The 20,037-nt window shown below is 40.4% G+C and overlaps 1 protein-coding gene across 17 annotated transcripts in view; it reads left to right on the top strand.

Annotated features, from left to right (window-relative positions):
• The window catches only part of LOC136433229 (kinesin light chain 1-like), a 42,628-nt gene that overhangs the window by 18,933 nt on the left and 3,658 nt on the right, over nucleotides 1-20,037 (top strand). For 5 of the 17 annotated variants that reach the window (XM_066425196.1, XM_066425198.1, XM_066425207.1 and 2 more), the window contains 12 exons: nucleotides 2,986-3,073; nucleotides 3,919-4,020; nucleotides 4,465-4,548; nucleotides 5,473-5,562; nucleotides 6,562-6,655; nucleotides 7,027-7,079; nucleotides 7,462-7,535; nucleotides 8,075-8,183; nucleotides 9,094-9,153; nucleotides 10,333-10,509; nucleotides 12,589-12,713; nucleotides 19,859-19,925. In XM_066425196.1, the coding sequence (XP_066281293.1) occupies nucleotides 2,986-3,073; nucleotides 3,919-4,020; nucleotides 4,465-4,548; nucleotides 5,473-5,562; nucleotides 6,562-6,655; nucleotides 7,027-7,079; nucleotides 7,462-7,535; nucleotides 8,075-8,183; nucleotides 9,094-9,153; nucleotides 10,333-10,509; nucleotides 12,589-12,713; nucleotides 19,859-19,925 (1,123 nt within the window). Of the gene's footprint in view, nucleotides 1-2,985; nucleotides 3,074-3,918; nucleotides 4,021-4,464; nucleotides 4,549-5,472; nucleotides 5,563-5,637; nucleotides 5,728-6,561; nucleotides 6,656-7,026; nucleotides 7,080-7,461; nucleotides 7,536-8,074; nucleotides 8,184-9,093; nucleotides 9,154-10,290; nucleotides 10,510-12,588; nucleotides 12,714-13,697; nucleotides 18,136-19,858; nucleotides 19,926-20,037 lie in introns of those variants that run through there. The other 12 variants (XM_066425193.1, XM_066425199.1, XM_066425204.1 and 9 more) reach the window with 10 other exon arrangements.

Below are 20,037 nucleotides of genomic sequence, written 5' to 3'. Positions count from 1 at the left end.
TAACTGATAACTGATGCATGTAACCGGTCATATAACAGACTTCTAATCTTAAAAGCATGGGAGGCTTGGCAATAAGCTGCCCAAAAGCATAGTCCTATCCTTATGGACATCAGTCTTTGGGAATTGGAACTTGATTGGCCAAGGGTCACAGGTGACCGACTACATACTGCCCAATTCATCTGAAATATGTGACATTTTGAAACAAACAGTTGACAGGAGTTTTACTTATCTTAGAAAGTGAACGCCATATATATGCAAGGTGTCTCAAATTCAAACTCAATACAGTTACAAAATTTTTAGCTGCTTGTCAAAATCATACATTTATCTTTATTGTCATTAAATTCTAAGTCCTGTCGCACAACAGTGCAGAAATTATTCCACTAGCTGAATACATGTGCAAGTTAGAAAATTGTAACCTTTTGGTTTCATTTCACAGTCAAAAAGTAAATAATAATATAAATATATTCAGACAGCATTATGACCCCGGCCCTTTTGCACTGAACAAGTGTTACAGAACCGTCCCTTCCTCCCCCGTATGTAATTTTGAGTGCAGCTGATGTATAGAGCTGTTTTATGGCTGCAAGCCTCACAGAATACAGATACAGCTGGGTGACGTCAGACTTGTGATGGCATCTACAATCTAGTAATCTCTGCCTCCCCGACGGGGGGAGAATAAATCATGACGGGAACGACATTTATTGAACCCACCGGCCTTTCTGGAATCTTCCATAGTCATTGATTTTTTCAGGGTGCAATTGATGGACTGAGGCATGGGAGATCCCTTCCAATACATTTTACTCAAAGACGTCAAATGGAAGATCCATTTCAATAGATATCACTTAAAGACGTCAAATTCAGGTCCCTGTAATGGACTGTGATATCGGAAAAGAAGAGACACGAAGGAAGAATATTTGTTGGTTTCATGACTGTATATTCAAGTGTATATTTATAAACATGCATAATCATGAGTCATGTTACCTACTTAATTGCCCTGGAGCTGATATTACAAAGTACATGTTTCTAGCATATTTGGCATTTGCTGCCCCAAAATCAATACATGCATATGCAATGTGCTTCCCAGTACATTATAGATTATATTACTGCTCATGGCTGGACTTCAAGAATGCTGCAGGCCAAAGTGTACGAGACTGATTTATATAGACAATAAGGTGCTTTGCTTCAAGACTTCAAATTGAAAAAAGCTTTCCCAGGATTTAGCTGGCAAATATCTTTCCATTAGCTTACTTCTCTTGAAGATTAGATGACTGCCGTGAAACTGGAGGCTGTGCCTATTCCAGATTCATTCCATGTAGGATATTGTATGATTCGGTCATGTACCCCCCATACTGTGCCCCTTGCTACTTATACAGGAAAGTTGCATAAAGCCTGTGTAATTAATGTTGTACCAGCTATCCCATTTGTGCCCTATACCCTGGATAAAACTGTTACATTCCAATATGTCAGCTGCACTGCATACTAAGTACCTGTAGGTACGTGCGTACTGTCGGTAACCTCCATAATTATGGGACAGCTAAACCAAAAGTGATTGCAGTCGATTTACCTGACCAGAATTTACAAGCTACAAAATGAGACAGGTTCCCTCAGAAAAGTCTGATGAGTTTCTTGTGAAGTATTTTTGTAAAAGTGCCCAAGTGAACATTAGGTGTGTGGAAACATTTTAGATATTGGTATTGATTTTGGCACTATAATCAAGTGAAAGTCTTGGCAATTGCAGATAATTGATTTGGGTGCGTAGTAAGGGATGATCCATGGGAGAACGTGAGGGAAGGCAGGCATGTAGGAATAAGGAAGAGGGTGTAGATTAAAGGGATTGTAGTTTACTGATAGAGAGTGACACCCCTGTGATGAGTACACCAACTGTTGTCTTAACAACGAAGGGCTACAAGAGAATGAAGAAAGATTAGGGAAAGGCAGCATGAAAAGTCCCAACATTTGAAATACCATGTCCTCCTTGAGGATCTGTACATCCTTGAAGCCATAACTTGCATTGAAGTAGAAGTTGATTTGGAATGATACAGAACATAAGATTTATTCCAAGCTCAATGCTTCCATGTGCAGAAATTACTGGTATAATGTACATTGATGTGAAAGGGTTGCTGAGTCAGAGACAGGACAGCAAAATGGATCTATCTTTGTGTTAATGAACATCAATTGCATCTCTGTTGTCTTCAAATGGCATGAAGATAGGTTGAAAATTTAATGAGACAGTCTTCATGTCAGCATATTGTTTTATCTAATCCATTGTAGATGGCACTTAAGCAGCAGTCAGGATGTCCAGACAAAAATCCACACCCAGATCAGAGTCTAGACATTTTCCGCTAGTCCTGATTGTTGTCTTGACCATCTATTAATGATGAGCTGGCAGGACTTGCTCCCCTGGGCACACGGCATTAATATTTCAAACTTACTGTCAGAATGGTGTCAGCCCTAAATCACAGCATACTGCATTACAGTGAAATAGTTATGTACATGTAGAATACAGAGCCACACCTAGAGATGGGTTTGTCAATAATTTAAGAACTATTTGGGAAGGCAGGGAATGGCAACTTGCAAACTGGGCGTTCTTTTTCTTCCAATATGACATTCTTTGAAATGAAAACATTTGATTATTAATCTTGTAACGCATCAACAACAAATAGATTGGCAGAAAATAGTTTAGAAAAGGGGAGGCCATTGATTGTGAAATATTATTAACACATACATGTAACATGACAGGAGGAAAATGAAAGGTATATTCAGATCCAGTTGACTAACTAGGATGATGTTCATGTCTATCTATGGAATATCTTAGATGGAAGTTTGGACTGTCAGAAATGTCAACTTTATACATTTAAACATGCCATTTACCTGCCAGCTTATCTGAACACAACTGTATGTTATGTAATGACCTAAGGTGTGTAAAAAAAATATAAAACAATTAACAATAAACAAAAAATATAAAACAATGTTTTGTTATCTTCTCAGGGACCAGAATAAGTACAAGGAGGCAGCAAACCTGTTGAACGATGCTCTGGCCATCAGAGAGAAGACACTTGGGGAGGATCACCCAGCTGTAAGTACAGATGTGTTCAGAATTTACACTTACATATATATATATATAAGATTTATGTTTACAGGTCTTTGAAATGTCAAATGAAGGACAGAGTTGGAAGGAGACAGAGCAAACTGAAGTTTTGTGTTTGTGTTAAATCATGCAGGTCTATAGGAAGTCTGCACACTATCAGTATCAATGATATATTTTCATCACCCCACTCTTGCGTTAACCAAGAAATTATGATTGCTGTGACCTATACCTATTTTCTGCATCGCCTGCTCATCAGAAATCTCTGCTCAGTGATGAGGAGATGCAGTGGTGTCTCCTGGGGAGAGTATGAGCCTGGTCACTCCTCCAGGACACATCAGCACAAATCCCCCCACTGATTATCCTGCAGAATTGAGTCATCTCCATCCCATAGCTGCAGAAAATTGGATTTACAAACGAAAGCGGCTGCAGTTTTAATGGTTGTCATTTTGATTTCAGGAGGATCAAAGGGATACTTGGATTAGATTTCCTTATTCTCACAGGTTGACCCCTGTGGCTGAAATTGTTGAAAATTAAGCCAATGGCCACCCAAGGAATATAAACCCTCTCCCTGCTGCCTAACCCTATAATCAGTACAAATTTGATGCCAAAGAGCTACCTTAGCAGGTAAAAGGTTATGAGCAGACATATTGCAAGATAGACATTTTATTACAACAATCATATTACATCCTTCATTAAAGTTTTCCCTTTATACAGGGACATGAAATACATGTTAAATCCCTAACACATGCCCCATCCCTTGGTGCAACATGTGCTTAGCAGCGGTACTGTTTGAAGAGATGGCCTAAACATATGTCTTCCATGTCACATCTCAGGTTGCCGCCACCCTCAACAACCTGGCTGTGCTTTATGGCAAGCGGGGGAAGTACAAGGAAGCTGAGCCGCTCTGCAAGAGAGCTCTGGAGATCAGAGAAAAGGTGGGGTGCAGGAACCACTGATTTGATTATTTGTATTACATCTGCAAGTTAGATGATTTTGGACTTTGGATTGAAGGTAAACCGAGGCTACACACTGCAAGTGTTTCCATTTAGAAAATGGTATATTTTTCTCCCACGTAAAGCTGTTTACGTTTGTAAATGGAATAAGGCAGCTACATTTAATAGTCACCTTTGATGTATTCAGTGTTTCACCAGTTTTACAAAGATGGGTACTTCTGTTGCTCTTGTGACTATGCTTGTGAAATTGAAAATGTGAAAGTTGCTGAAATCTTGATGTTAGTAAGTTTCACTGAGGTAGTGTCACAATGGGATAACAGTGCCAAAAATTGCCAGCAAGATCCAAAGATATCATGTTAACATCAAGAGCTCAGTAATGAGCACTCCCTCGTCAGTCCTCTCACACAGCACTGGTTCTCTCTCTAGGTTCTTGGGAAGGACCACCCTGATGTGGCCAAGCAGCTGAACAACCTGGCCTTGCTGTGTCAGAACCAGGGCAAATATGAAGAGGTAAAACCCAATAGACACTAACAACATGCCCCTTGCACTTTCTTTAAGTTTTAGTTCATACTGGGAATGAAATTAATAACTGTAACAAAGAAGTTTTGTTGAGGTTGCCCCAAAGATGTTAGTTTAGGAATGGGTTGTTTGCAACTAACTGTTCTAGCATGATACACTCTAACAATGTTTTCCTGTGGCCTTTAACAACTCTGTGTTGATTGCATGTTTGGTTTGAGACTGCTTTGTGGTGGAATACTATACTATGACTAACACAGTAACTCTACTGACTTGGTGTTTAAGGATTGCATGCTTTGAATCGCAAGAAATAGACATTTATATGGCTTTGCTTCTTTGCAATGCAGCATAATGGATGATCCTAGACTAAGTGTATTTTGGCTAGAATTTGCTTTTTGGATGAAATGACAAACATGCTTTTGATGCTTCTATATGTAACAACTGTATGAGGCTGACATCTGTCGCTCTCGCCCATTGGGTTCCTATGCATTTTGAAATCCTTTGTGTTTTGGCAAGGAAAGATTTGGAAATTTTCTTGGATTTGGGAAATACATGGCTATTCCTTACCCTGACTTGAAATCTCCCAAATTCTGAAAGCATCTTTTCATCTTGTCTTTCTATATACATGAGCCTTGTACTCCTGTGTCATTGTAGCAAGGCTTTCTGCATCACTGCATCCAATTATTGAACCATATGTGATATCTATCAGCTATGCATGTGACTGCCATGCCTTCCAAATAGCATGTGTGTGCCGCTTGCATGCTGCCGCAACTCTGCAAATTTGCTGCTTTCAAACTTGCTGCGGCTCTGCACTTGCATGTATTGCTGCCAGAAACCTGCAGCCATTAATGCAGCATTTCTAGCAAACACCCTGATGTCAGTGAGGCAGCGACATGTGTCTTACATCACCTTGTACAGGTTGAGTGGTACTACCAAAGAGCTCTAGAAATCTATACCAACAAGCTCGGACCCGATGACCCTAATGTTGCCAAGACCATGAACAACCTGGTATGGACGTCTTCCCTGTTCTTCTGTTTGTTTTTTGTTCATGCTTTTTGAAGTGTTTTGCTTTGCTGTGTGCAGGTGGAAATATACTATCAAAGAGCAGTTGAGATTTATACCCGCAAGCTAGGACCAGACGATCCAAACGTTGCCAAGACCATGAACAACCTGGTACGACCTCTGAACTCTGTCCTATGCCCCTGTGTCCTGAAAGTCTCACCCATCTGTGCTGCTAAATCTAATTATATATGAAACTTTTTAGACCAGAAATGCATGCGGTTATAGATTTTAACAAATTTTGATCACTGTAAACAGTTTTTCTCGTAAACCCTGCAATTTGTCACTTCCATTTTTATTGTAGTTGTCAGTAACATTTCTGGTCTGTGACAGATTTTTTACCAAGATCTGTCAATATTGTAGTTGCCAGTAATGTGTCCTGGTCCCATACAAACCTCCATGTAGTATAGGATGTAATGCATGATCATCTCCTCCACCTCTTTTTCATACCCCTTCTCCTGTGGTGTAAATGTGTTTATTCTGTAAGTGAGATTAGAGATGTAGCAGTCAGACATTTGCCAGGAGGCATCTGTATTCTGAAAGAGAGTTCTATAATCACTAGAATATTGGTGTGAGACTTAGAGGCTGTGGAACACAAATTTGGTCACCAACACAGTATAGATTGTGCAACATACCATGAATGAACCATCCACTGCAATAATGAAATTGTAGTCTGTCTACTTTCAAAATTGACAGCATGCAAAACATGTTTATTAATGGTACACTTTGTGCATTTGTGAGTGTCTTGGAATAATCATATTTTGAAAGGTAGGTTGGCAAACTGATATACCCTCAAATAGTTTGTCAGATAAGATATCTCAACATTTTGTACACTAATGGATGGACTAAAGGATGGAATAGCTCAGAGAACAGGGCAGTACTTTTTCATCAGTAGTTCCATCTCCATCTATACACTGCTGATGTGAATTTCCTGCCCCCCTCCCCCAGGCCTCTGCCTACCTGAAGCAGGGGAAGTACAAGGCGGCCGAGACTCTGTACAAGCAGGTCTTGACACGGGCACACGAGAAGGAGTTCGGAGCTGGTGAGTAGTCTGTCCAGCTGTGACGTCCTCACTACACATGTAGGTGCAGGTGTATGTTGCAGGTGCTCCAGGAGTCACTGCCGAAGGACCAGACTTAATAATGCCAATTGTATGTTGCCCATGCCTGTCACTAGTCATTGAAGGGTTCTTAAATATGGCATATGTAATACTTAGGGTATTGCCCCATGATGATACAGCCTTTACACAGCCTTTGAACAAACCTAATTTGAAGAAATCCTGGCCAGAAAACACAACCAAGTTTATCTGTTATGATGATTAAGTGTTTGAAAGAAAATTCTGTATCAGTGAGCACATTTTGTATCCAGACACTCTGTTCTCCATGTGATATGTACTGTTGTGATGTTCTCCAGGCTCTGACAGTAAACCCATCTGGATGCATGCAGAGGAGAGAGAAGAAAACAGGGTAGGTTCAATCATGAGGATATGAAAATCATTATTGATAACATGTTGACATGTTGCTTTCAATTTTCAACCCAATGTCAAGTTTCAATCCCATATATTATATCAAGTAAAGTGAGTTTCACGGAAGCCCCCAGTTTCCATTAGAATGTGTCAGGAAGCTGAACATTTGTAGTTTATTTTGAGGGTCCCAGTAATTTCAAATATAATTTGCCCTGATTGTAGGTGGTTGCCTCATGTTTCACACTGTATTTGAAATGAATAGCCAAAATTTGCATTTCATGTACATGTACAATGTAATGCCACAATAAAACATGTCATAAGTAAACACAGGTAGCGCTAGGAGCACAGGGGCCAGACTTAAGTTGATGTTATTTTCCTTCCAGGGAAAGTTCAAAGACACTCCATATGGTGACTATGGTGGTTGGCACAAGGCAGCCAAAGTTGACAGGTACAGAGTGTGTGTGTCCCTCTCATGTTATCTTACACTCACCTCCCCATCTGTAATGGAAGGGGAGACTCTTTTTGCACGGGTTTGGTAAGGCAACTCTAGTGGGCATGCCACTAACCAGCACCTCCCAACAACAAGTACATCTGTAGGTATGTATTACTAACAATGGTCACATACATGTAATTCTCAAAGATTCTTACATCATATGATTGCACACATCCCGTGATGTAGAAGTACTGCATAAAATCTCCTGTCAAGCTTAAAGGGTTGAAAGGTTCTCATCATATGATTTTTACACATCCTGTAATGTATTAGAACTGCATAAAATCTCCTTTTAAGCTCAAAAGGATTTTAGGTATCTAATAATAATAGTAAAAGATAAAGATCTGTGGTTTTGGTAAATATATCTTGTTATGTGTAGAAATGGCCATGCAGTCATAACCTTGCATGAAAACCTAGCACAGTAAAAATAGAAAGCCACAGAAATACACAAAGTCATCCCAGTCGCTCTGCTGTTACTGACAGACCTGTCTCCCTTTATTTCACAGCCCCACGGTTACAACTACCCTGAAGAACCTGGGCGCTCTGTACCGGCGCCAGGGCAAGTACGAGGCTGCCGAGACTCTGGAAGACTGCGCCCTCAGATCGCGTAAACAGGTAACTCATCTGCTCTCAGCTGTACCTACATTTGTATGTATGCTATCTGCTAACCTAACACCAAGACTAACACATGTCAGAATGCATCTGGAGAAGTCTTATTGTGTTAAAGTAACTTGTTCATACAAGAAAAGCAACAAAAAATATGGGGATTCCAAGCTCAATTATCATAAAATGACTTAATAGCTCTTGTGCAGGAATGACTTTATTTCATGGTCATTTGACCATGTTATGCTTATGGCCATTCTTGGCAGGCCGCTGGGACTAGTGCATGATGAAATAGGCATACATTTTTTGACTGTTTTCTGTCAAAGAAGCCTATCTTCATGCAGTGTAGTGATTAAAATGAATGAATGATCATGCAAATGTCCTACAACAAGATACATGGAGGTTGGCAGTTACCAGCATGTCAGTTGAAGCCAAGACTGAAATATCAGTAGATGTAGTTGATGTAGATGTGTTCATTTCTTTACTGAATTTTAATGTATTGGATTTTCCCCTTGGTAACCCTAGATGTTAGAAATGTATTACCTAACTCCTCTAGTGGCAGATATATTCAGGGTTAGTATAATTATAGAAAACAAGGAAAGCAAACTTCATTTTGTAACCTTCAAAATTTTAAAAGAAACCCAAGTTTTAAAAGAGAAAGGGGGTACTGGGTGCAGCTTGCTGTGCAAATCAGTCCTTCAAATGTTTTGACATTACCATAGAAAATCATTAGTCTTAAAAAACGATACAATCTGAAACCAAGAGAATTATCAGAATAATCCCTGTATATACCTGCCACAATGATTTGCTTGCCACCACCTTTTAAACTAATGTACTAACCATGAGGATGTACTGACCCACTCCCTGTTTAACTACTGTACTGACACTGCCCTGGTCTCTCCACTGCGGCCGGGTTCTGTAGAACTGCAGTGTAAGTCAAGGCTCCACTTTCTCCACCCTGTGTGGCTCGGTAGACAATGAGGTCCGCTCCAGTCTGCTACTCTCTCATTCTGCTTGCCCGTCTCGTGCTGTTCAGTGGTTCTGCATGCAAAACTTTGTGTTCACGCTTGTTGTTGATTAACATTGTTGTATACATGTAAGCTAGGTTTAGTTTACGGCTCAGAGTTGAAAAGACTTGTATCATTCATACACTTTTAACTTTTCAGATTTGAATTGGCACTAAAAAGAGGCTTCATCATATTCTGTATCAGTCAGATTTCTGCAGAAGTACAGCAAAAAGTGGAACAGAATCTTACAATACACTTTGCCAAACTGTTTGAATAGATCCCCAGGACTACCACTATACACTGAATCTGATAAATGGTACCTAGATCTTTGACAAATGAAGAAATGTCAAGCTTTGCTAGAAGGCAGTGTTTTTGTTCAAAAGAAGACATTTTTAAACGTCTGCTGCACAAATTTCATATTTACACTGCCTGATATCTGTGTCTGCTGTTATGATGACAGAAAATCAGGCACTGTTAAGACAGACCAGCCTCACTCAGAAACCAGTGTAAAACCAGAAGACCACACTCTGGGCCTGTAGACTAGCAGTGTAGATCTGTAGATATTCCTTTCCTTTACTGCATGTGTTCTGTGATGGGCCGATGTGTTTGCCATATTTCTGCATGTATGGATGGGTGTTCATGATCAACCATGCTAGGTGCCATGTTCAGTTAGTTATATCAGTGATACAGACTTTACAGATCTATATTTTCAACTAAACACAAAAAAGCTAGTCTAAGAGATCTTTTTTATCATTTGTTTGACTATCTACCAGTATTTCAAAAGCCCAAGGATTTTAAGTACATTTTTACAAAACCAGCATTCCTACAAAAAGGTCTTTCTTTTGAAAACAATGAGTTTGAACACTTGAATAGTCCATCAATGCGTTTTTTAAATCTGATTCTGTAGACTTTGACAATGCTCTAAAAGTTCTCAGAAACATCTTTCCTAGAGACATGGCCATTGTCAAAACAGTTAACAGATGTACTGTTTTCCAATACAGCATTTAGCATGGTTTCTACAGAATGCTGCATGTGCATGTTTGTCTATGGGAGCATGTTGTGATGTTGGGCATTAATGATGGCATTTCCTCCATTAACATGAAACCCTGCAGGCCGTTTCAGTAAATTTCAAGCGCGGTCTTGCCCATCCCCAGGCGCTAGATATCGTACGGGACACCAAAGTCCGTGAAATCCTGAACGAGACGGGAACACAGGACGGAGACGAGAAGAGAAAGCGCGAGAAGTCGCGTGAGCGCGGGGACTCAGAGAGCGTGTCGTATGAGAAGCATGATGGGACGGAAGAAGTGAGTATTGGCGCGGAGTGGAGCGGGGTGAGTATAGTCTTCGACATTCTGCGTGCGTCGTGCAGTAGGCTTCTTGTGTGGTAGAGCCTTGCTGCCCCTAACCGGGCATTTAAAAATCAAACGGGCTAACTTCAACAAGAGTCACCACTCATACACAAATGCTGGCCAAATCCTAACAACTTCTAACAAGAGCCAAAGAAAATGATGAAGGGAGGTTGAGATGTGTTTGCTAACAATCTGACCTTTTTGTGAGCTGTTTTTCGTGGGGTGTTTTTTGAATGGATTTTACCGAAGTAATTTTGAGGCTGTAAGTTGTACATTCTGTAAATGGTTGAGGGACTTTGACTGGTAAAACCCCAAGGTTGCCACACTACAGGGTTGGTTGCTTTTTGGTAGATAGTTATATGTAGTGAGCATTAGCAAACTAGTGTAACTGTTGGACAGGTAAGCTGTTATTTGGTAGACACTGTTATATGGTGTTCCTTTGCTGTGAAGAGTGTTGGTGTGCAGTGCTGAGTGCTACTGAGGGTTTCCACACACACATAGACATGAACGTTTGCAAGGAAGGAATGTCTTGCAAAACTATGTGTTTTATAACTGTGGTTATTTGTGAAAATGGTTAAGATTTATCGGTAGACAAATTTTCGAATGAACAACTAACTTTTTTGGGCCACTATCTTTGTGATTCCTGTTTAAAGACTTCTGAGTATGAGGTCTACTAATTCCCTGATTAAGGAAAAGATGATTCCTATTAGTGTTCTTCTGTGTGTGAAAACTTTGCAGTAGAAGTTCATTAAATCCATTACATTTCTCCTGTGTATCCCCCTTACGACCTCATATCACTACCCCTCATGCAATTTAACTCACTCATAGGACTGTTTTATAGCATTGCTATAAGAATGTACATTGCATGCACTTAGGTCAGTTTTAATGGCATTTAGCTAGTATATATCATGACTAGGTTTGGGTTGACTGGAAGCAGCTAGTATATATCATGACTAGGTTTGGGTTGACTGGAAGCAGCTAGTATATATCATGACTAGTTTTGGGGTGACAGGAAGCAGTGTTAGTCAGTCCTTTTTGCTGCAGCATTAATTCTATAGATGACAATGACAAACCTTTTGGGGCAGGAAGAGTTTCACCATACATATGAATACAAATGTAGGCACTCTAGCAGTTAGATCTGGTATTGCTTGATTATTGATAGGGAATGATCAAAGCAGCTGTACTGAAGGGGTGTCTGAGCCATTCAGTTCCATTCTAAAGGGCATTAGGAACAAAAACTGTTTTGATTTTTACCTTCATCATTACCGTTCAAAAATGTTGGCTATTTTTCATTGACATTAGTATCCCTGTAGCAGATAATATAACAGCATCAAATAACATTTATATAACTAACAAATCCCATTCATTAACAATTAGAAATGTCCCCATGTCCTTGGCAGGTCTCTAGCAATAACCATGGGTCAATGCCATTGTCGTGTAACATTTCTGACTCACAGGTGTAGCATATTGTTAGAAGCTTGAGCCTAAAAGCCCTAACATTATAATGGTTCCACCAAGAAGCCTTTTGCATGGTGCACCAGAGGTGTCGGTGGCTGTATTCACCCCATCATGGAGAAGGGTTGTGGGTTGCACCATGTTCAAGACTCAAGCCATGTGATCGCCAACCAATCAGTAAACTGTCCCAGTAATCATCGACCAATTACCTCTGACCTGAATCAGATGAGGTCAGATTTGACCAATCAGACAAGTTGTCGGTGCAAGTGTGCTTAGGGCCTATGCCTGCAGGTCCCTCCAATCAGATAGAGTAGAGTAGAACACTGTAGACTTTGATAATTTTGCATGCCCATCTCTTGTACAAGGACTGGAAATTCTAATGAAAGACTGTCTTGTGATTGTTGTGAAGAGGAAGATATACCAGTAGATTCTTTGATGGTGCATGCTTGATAACAATTTGTGGTCAAACTTATCACAATAGTCATGTCCCATGATCAGTTAAACTTTTTGTCAGTACATCTTGTACTAACAGGTCAGTGGATGACCACCGTTTCCTCCCTGAAAGAGTAGTCACCTCTAATCTGGCAGGGCTCTTTCGCAACACAGGATGGTAATGGCAAGCTCAAACGTAGCGGATCATTCTCCAAACTGCGTGCATCCATCCGACGCTCCAGCCAGAAGCTCTTCAGTAAGGTGCGCGGGGGCGCCGAGTCAAAAGAAACCGGTGGAAGGTAGGAACGGCGACGTCACAGGGCCTTAACCCTATAACATTGTTTGTTGTAGCCAAACGTTTAGGTACCAATCACCTCACTGAACTATCCCTTATGCAAAGTGTGCCACAGTACAAGGAATGTGTCTGCTCCCAACAAACAGTAATATACCATGCTGGGCTGTTTCTATGCCCTGTCATCATGGAAGGCTGCTCACCTTCTATATGTCACCCCCATGCATGAGGTGGATTCACCCAAAATTAGACCATGGGGTCCAAAACTGCAGGACAAACCATTAGGTATGTAGGGTTGTCTTTCCCATGGAGGAAGTTAACGGCAATGAAGATTGTTGCATGACGAAAGGCTCCTCTAAAGCTATTCACTACCAAACAGAGGAGCCTCTAGGTACTTGGTCATCAGTGATCACTGGTAGTGCATAAGGTGGATCCATGGGGATAACAGGCAAAACTCCCACCCAACAATCCCCCCTGCCTTCATGTGCAGCTGTAACTGTGTTACAGAAATGTCATACATGTCCGAGACATGGTTGCAAATGGTGTACAGACCCCTGGCTGTGAACACAAACTTTGTTATAGGGTTAAAACCCTTGTGAGGACTTACTGCTCGTTGGCAGAACCTCTGTCACACATGTAGCTGTCAGTCTGGTCCTGACCGTGTAGTGTGTAAATCACAAAACAACCACTTACCCTTGTACAGCAGTGTATGTATCAAGATGTTCATTGTCCTGATGAAACTTTCCTGTTATGATGTAGTTCAGGATACTTTGAATACACTGGTTGAAAATTAAGACGGTCTGTTTGCGCTTGGGTCATTCCATGACGATTTTTGTCCCTGGGACACGTCCAATGCCAAGCGCTTGTAACCCAAAAGTAGTTGAAATAATGTGGCCGTCATTTGGAGTGGTATATGCTTAATGACTCCTACGTAGTGCCCTGGTGGTACTGTTGAGTAAAAAGTGCTTATTCCCACCTGCCATGCTGCCAGTGAGGGAGCGGAGGGCCCCGAGGATGGTGCAGAAGCGGGTGCAGTGGGCAGCGACCGCCCCACGTCCTGGCTCATGTAGGCCCACGGCCTGACTTCCTGGTCCTGCAGGGGGAGGCTCAGGGCTGTGATTGACAGCTGTCCGTAGAGATTAAAGCAGTGAAACTACTGGAACCACACTTGTTTGAGTTATCGGCAAAAAATTGAAATGAAATCATGACGCCAAATTTGAGTGTAACAGCTCTGCAAATGCAGCTGTTGGAAAGTGATAAAGAAACGTTCTGATTATTTAAGGTTTCTTTGGGAGTGATTGTGGAAGATATGCCCAGCTAATGGGCTTGGAAAATCCAAGTTTTCACGTAATCTAAAGAAGGAAAGCAAAGCTAACCAATTTTCTAGATGTACGGTGTATATGGATTGTTTTTGTCAGAAAAATGTTTTATTTATCAGACGGGCTTAGAAATGCTCTGCTCCCACAGTCGATCATATCAGGTTGATTGATTGACAGCTGACAATCGCAGAATGAGCCATCCATCCCTGCACAGACCCAGGCTTCCATTCCTGGATTCTATGGTGCAGAGTGAAACCAACCTTTGATCAATGTGTGTGTCAGTATGAAGCAGTGTGCACTGCTGCCGTCATTGCCTTATATCCATTTCTTATATAATAACGCTGTGGTCCATAACCGTGAGGGGGGCATAGTCCTCCGTTTCTTAATGTATTAAACTGTGATTTGATTTTGGAAGGCATATTAAACTGTTTCTTTCAAAGGCATCGCAAAAGGTGGAATTTCAAACATTTTTTTTCTTTTATCTACTTTATAAAGAAGATTGGAGATGTAGCAGATGGCTCTATCCACCATGGTTTATAACAGATACAGTGTAAAAACAAATATCCTTTGATCTGTACGTTCCTCCCACACAGAAATACCAGCATGCCTCTTCTTTTGACTTTTTGTTTTCCGTGAAAAAAAAATTAAGATGTGAAAGGAACCAATCAGTGACAATGAAGAGCTTCTCTGTGTTATTTTAAACTTGGTATATTATTTCCCAATTTTATACTGGATACTACTATCAATGGCATAATGGTTTCAATGAAGTGACAGAAAAAAAGATGTCTCTCTCACGATCATGGATTGCAGCTCAAATTCCAATCTTATTGTTACAATCACTAAATTAATGAATTCATTAATTGCAGGTCACAATAATTGTGTGATGAATATAGTGACCAGAGCCAAATTTTTGTACAATCACTTATGCAATGTAATGCAAAGTCTCAATATAATATATAGAGTTACAATGGCAGAAATAACTCTTGTACATGTGAAAGTACAGTATGTGTGGTTCAAGTGACAGGAATGGCCTTTTTGGCTGTATGTCTAGCAGTCATGGCACATTGTGGCAAATCACAAACAGGTTGCCACCAGTGTAAGTAGAAAATAATGTTGCAAGATAGACAGTTGTCTTCCTTGGTTATATAGACACTTTCTCAGGTTGATTTGTGACAGAAGGTCACTGGTAGCAAGATGAATATATTGTGTCTCGTTCTGGAAATGCGCTGCAAAGCTGCAGGATTTAAAATTCCCTGCAGCTCAATTGTGTGGCAGGTGGCCGTGGCACGAAATGATGTACAGAAATGATTTGAATTGCCACAGGTAAATGGCCACACTGCTGTTCCCAGCACAACCATCATAGCAACATGGCTGTGCTGAAGGGCAGTGATGGACAATGACATGACTGGGGATCAATCGTTATGGATTTGGGGGACATCCTGCTTTGAATTAAAGACTAATCAAGTACCTACTCAAGGCAAATCTTTTATCTTGAAAAATCCAAATGTTCCAAAATATTGTATAATTACAACAATCTTCTTGGATGACAAAAGGAATGACCAAAGACATTATGTAGGATAATGTCCTTGGAATGAATAAAGATTATACTGGTACCCAGCCCTGTGGGAAGTAATGAATCATCCCTGGGCTCCCCAAATGATGGATGTATCTTGACGTGATTTATCCCCCTAATGAAATTAACACATTTTATGGGCCAGCCAATCAGCCGTCATGTGACCGCTCATGTCACCTTCCCACTGCTGAAATGTCGTGTTTGTGCCTGCACGTCTGGTGACAGCAGAAACGCCAGTGTCTTCTTTGGTGTGTCTTGGAAAAGTGCCCGGTCTGTTGTTAGCTTGCATGCTTGTCTTTCACCAGTAAAGTTCCATCCAGCAAGATGCCAGAAATGCAGCCTAATAACAGTGAGCTGAGCCTCTCGGCAGCATCCACTAGCCATGTCGTAGCCTCCCCTGCTTTATGGTTTGTCTCATTATCATCTGACGTCATCTGCGTAGGAAAGACAGATTATTTTTGCCCTGTGGAACTTGCAAGTCACGTCCAGATTGGCAGGACACCGCAAGGATAAACTAATCAAATATTTCAAGTACAGACCAAGGTCTCGTGTTCGTCAGGAACACAGTGTGATGTCTGGGGTACGCGCTGTGATTGCCAAATTGGTTGGTGGGGTGGGTTATTGTTATGTCGAGATGTCAGACTGTTGGGAGGCAACAGGCAGTGGAGAATCTTGAGTTGTTAACATTTGAGATGCAATGCTGAAGGAGGAGTAGGGGAGAGGTCTCTGATACCCAGTGCGTTGCAGCATTGTCAATGTTTATTGGAAAACAAGGATCACATTTGTTGTGTGATAAGTTATTCTCTTCCTTTCACGAGAGGGATTCCAAATTTGTTCATATTCTTTCCATTTACAAGTTGTGTTTTTTCCAATTTGACAATCAATGAGGACTTAAATTTGTCCAACATTGTTGATGGCTATGTCATCAGTTTTCCACTAGGTTGTTCAAAACATATTCAGTTAACATGCTATTATTGATCAAAAGAAAGGTATATCTGGTGGTTAGATGGGATTGTCATGATGAGAAATGCGCTGTATCCTACTTTAACACTTATGGTACCAGAATTTACCTGTGGTTACTGATAACATATAGAAGATTGTCCATGACAAGTCTGCATCTTACACCGTACATGTCAACAGATGTAGAGACTACTTCTTACATAAATGCATATGATTGTCTGAAGCCATTGGTCAATAGATGGATGTTTGTAATTATTGAAGTGTTTGTTTTGCTAAGCATACATATAATGAGGTATGCATATATATTGCTGATGATACCTTTTTGATGATGTGCTTTAGTTTTATGGCTTTATTGTGACAGGTGAAACTTTTGGCAAGATTGTAAATATTTGAATTGTCAGAAAAAGATACATGGAAAGAGAGTATTTCATTGCTCAGGATTGTGTGAGATTTGTTAATCTGATGGAGGACCACATCTGATACTTTTGATTTAAGATTAATGAGTTCATTTGCATTGAAACAAATATTTGATCCTCCAGAATATGAATCAAAATGAAGTCTGGACAAATGAAGGGTTATTTTCTCCATATAGGTGTACTTGTATTTATATTTGCAGCTAGTGAGCTGTGTCTTTTTAAAGCCAAGATTGTTTGCTTGGTCTCTTCTGTGTAGAGGCTTACCCTCGTAAATGCCTTATTCATTATTAAGATAAGAGATTGTTAACATGAGTGACATTTTTTCTATTTTTGTATGTTTTTATCATTAACATCGAGGTCTTCCATGAGAAGTTGGTCCGCCATAAATTCTGGCTATTCCTATCCCATAACAGAACAAGTTTTAAAACAAAAAAAGTTCTAAAGCAAGGTTTTACTTGAAGACTTGTTCAAATTTACTGTAACTATTTAGTCTTGAAACTTGTCTGTGCCCTCATATATTTATTTGTCGAATTCTCAGACATTGTATTTTATCAGGCTGCTCAACTTCTGTTCTCATACTTGAAAAAAAGTTCGGAAAGTTGCACACTTTAAGACACAAGAATGTGGTTGCCCAGACACTGGGATTTTCTTGTGTCTTAGTTTTAAAGCGGCTGAAATGATGAAAGTTGTCAGTATCTCTTATGAAGTTTGGTTTACATTAACCCCATCTATCGATGGAGGGCATAAAAAGGGTTCATGTGGCAGATACCCCTGTCTAAGGGCCTTCTGCAATGGTCGATTGCAGCAGTGAATATGTGATAAGGATGAAAACTATTGTTAATCAATGGGAACACTTTCCCGCTGAAAAACAATTTACAAAATGTGATGTATTGTCACCTTTCATACATTTTCAAGTATGAATTATTCCCTATTTGTATGTGCGATTTTATGTCACATCAAGCACAAATTGATTGAGAAGGAATTGACTGAAATGACATGAACTTTACCCCAGACCCACCGGTAGTTTTGATTGAGTTGTATATCTCTGCCTCCAATCCTCTAGCAGAGGCATTTGAGATGAGACATGTTTCAGGAAGGCATCTCTGACAGGTAGCGCTTTGTTGTCAAGCTGTCCATCTGCAAATAAACATCCAGCTATCACGTGTGGGCGTGCGCTTCTTTATAAATATATCTGGAAATAGTCATGTTTGAGAAAGGTTATCCTATGATTGTGCTTCTACTAACAGACACACTTACTATTCCAGCCACACAAAGATTAGGCAGCTGTTTGAATGTTTGGCTGCTGTAGCATGTTGAGGTGCCATGCCTAGCTCCCCATGGATCCATCTCATGCTAAAGGAATTTGGCTGTGAAACTATAGATTCTGAACTGGAATAAAACTGTTAGTGTGGGGTTATCCCCATGGGTCCACCTTCACATTGTAATGTACAAGATGTCTTCCAGTATATCTCCTCTGTTTTGACGTCCATTTGGAACCCTGTGATGTTGTAGGCAGTCAGGGTATTTACAAATCAATGATGTACTGTCCTTTCAACCAATTTAAGTGTATCAGTTTTGCTTTGGTAATTTCATTTTATAGCATGATATCTGCACCATTCTTCCCAGTTGATGGAGTCTTCATCATTCTTATGACATATATTATTTTTCTTGATTTTACTCAAAACCCATCGTCACATTTACGATACCACATTAAAACACCGGCATAATCTGTCAAAAGTTACAAATCACTACAATTCTAGACTGTCTTTTTATCAATCATTACACTCATTAAGTTTTCAGTAGGCAAAACTCTGTACACTTTATAGCCACTTTCTTCTTTGAATGTCCACAACAAAGGCATTCTGATTTTCTTTCTGCCTGTGGTTTCCATTTTGGAACATTAGTATTTGTATTGAGACATATTACCATCATCCATTTTTGCCAGTACTCGCTGAAATATGGAAAAAAGTTTAAGCTCCATCTCTTACATTTCATATTACTGTAGTACATACCAGTCATGTCTCATCCCATAGTCAGCCATTCATAATAGCACAAAACAAACCAATTGAATGCTAACCAGTGTGGACCCATCCATAGTACCAGTGCCCACTGTTAGTGGGAGCAGACACATTCTGTGGTAACACGGCGCACCATGGTAAGGTCCTGTCTCACTTCAGGTAGTCATGCCCCCCTCCCCACGCATGGCCGGTGCATGGTGCTGGCTGTATGTAGCTGCCAGACTAACTGCATGGTGTACTGCTTGTACCTTTCCTCTTAATCTTGATTTTTCTTGTGTACACATGTATATAGCCAGGGATACTTCATACTGATTCCCTGATTGTGGGTGTACATCGTTTTAAAGTTTCCCATGATTTACTCAGTTTACATTTGACTAGGTTTGTAATTAACTGCTCTTATTTTCTTATAAGCAATCTGGTGTCGATGTGGTAGAATTTATTGCTTGGTTCTGAGACAATCAGTTCAAAGGAAAGAAAACTAAGTGCCAAATCCATGACATTGTATGGTGTTGGAAGCTTGCACACCCTAGAGGATCAGTTGTGGTTAGACTGGTACAGTGTGCCTGCAGTCTTTCTGTTTCCCTCATCTCAAAGTTTGGATTGTCTGAGAACCAAGACAAATGTTTGTATTATCTTGAGTGCAATATTGCTCTGCTTATAACTTGCATGTTGCATGTATTGGCAATGCCCAAAGCTGTCTTGGTTTGCTGGCTAGTTAGCGACCTCCTGTCATGCATGGAAAAAACTGCCCTGCTTTTCAGCTTGATCGCATAATCATAGTCATTTTATATGAAGTAATGAGAGAAAGATGTCTAGTGGACATGTCATGGTTGCAGTACTGATTGTTCCTTCCCATTCCTCCCCAGCAGCATGAAGCGCGCTAGTTCCCTGTCGGTCATCAACACCTCTCGGGCCAGTGAGGAACAGTATCAGGTGGGTCTGTCAGGGTAGCTCCTTGACTTACTCTATCATGGGAGATTTAAGCATAGCCTGGTATCGAAACCTATTATAGCTCCAAAAAGAGGAGACTTGGGAACTATAATAG

This window comes from Branchiostoma lanceolatum, chromosome 4 (genome assembly GCF_035083965.1).
Source record: "Branchiostoma lanceolatum isolate klBraLanc5 chromosome 4, klBraLanc5.hap2, whole genome shotgun sequence".
In the NCBI taxonomy this organism is placed as follows: domain Eukaryota; kingdom Metazoa; phylum Chordata; class Leptocardii; order Amphioxiformes; family Branchiostomatidae; genus Branchiostoma; species Branchiostoma lanceolatum.
Note: the sequence above shows the minus strand (reverse complement) of the source record. Positions and strands in the feature narration are given on the sequence as shown.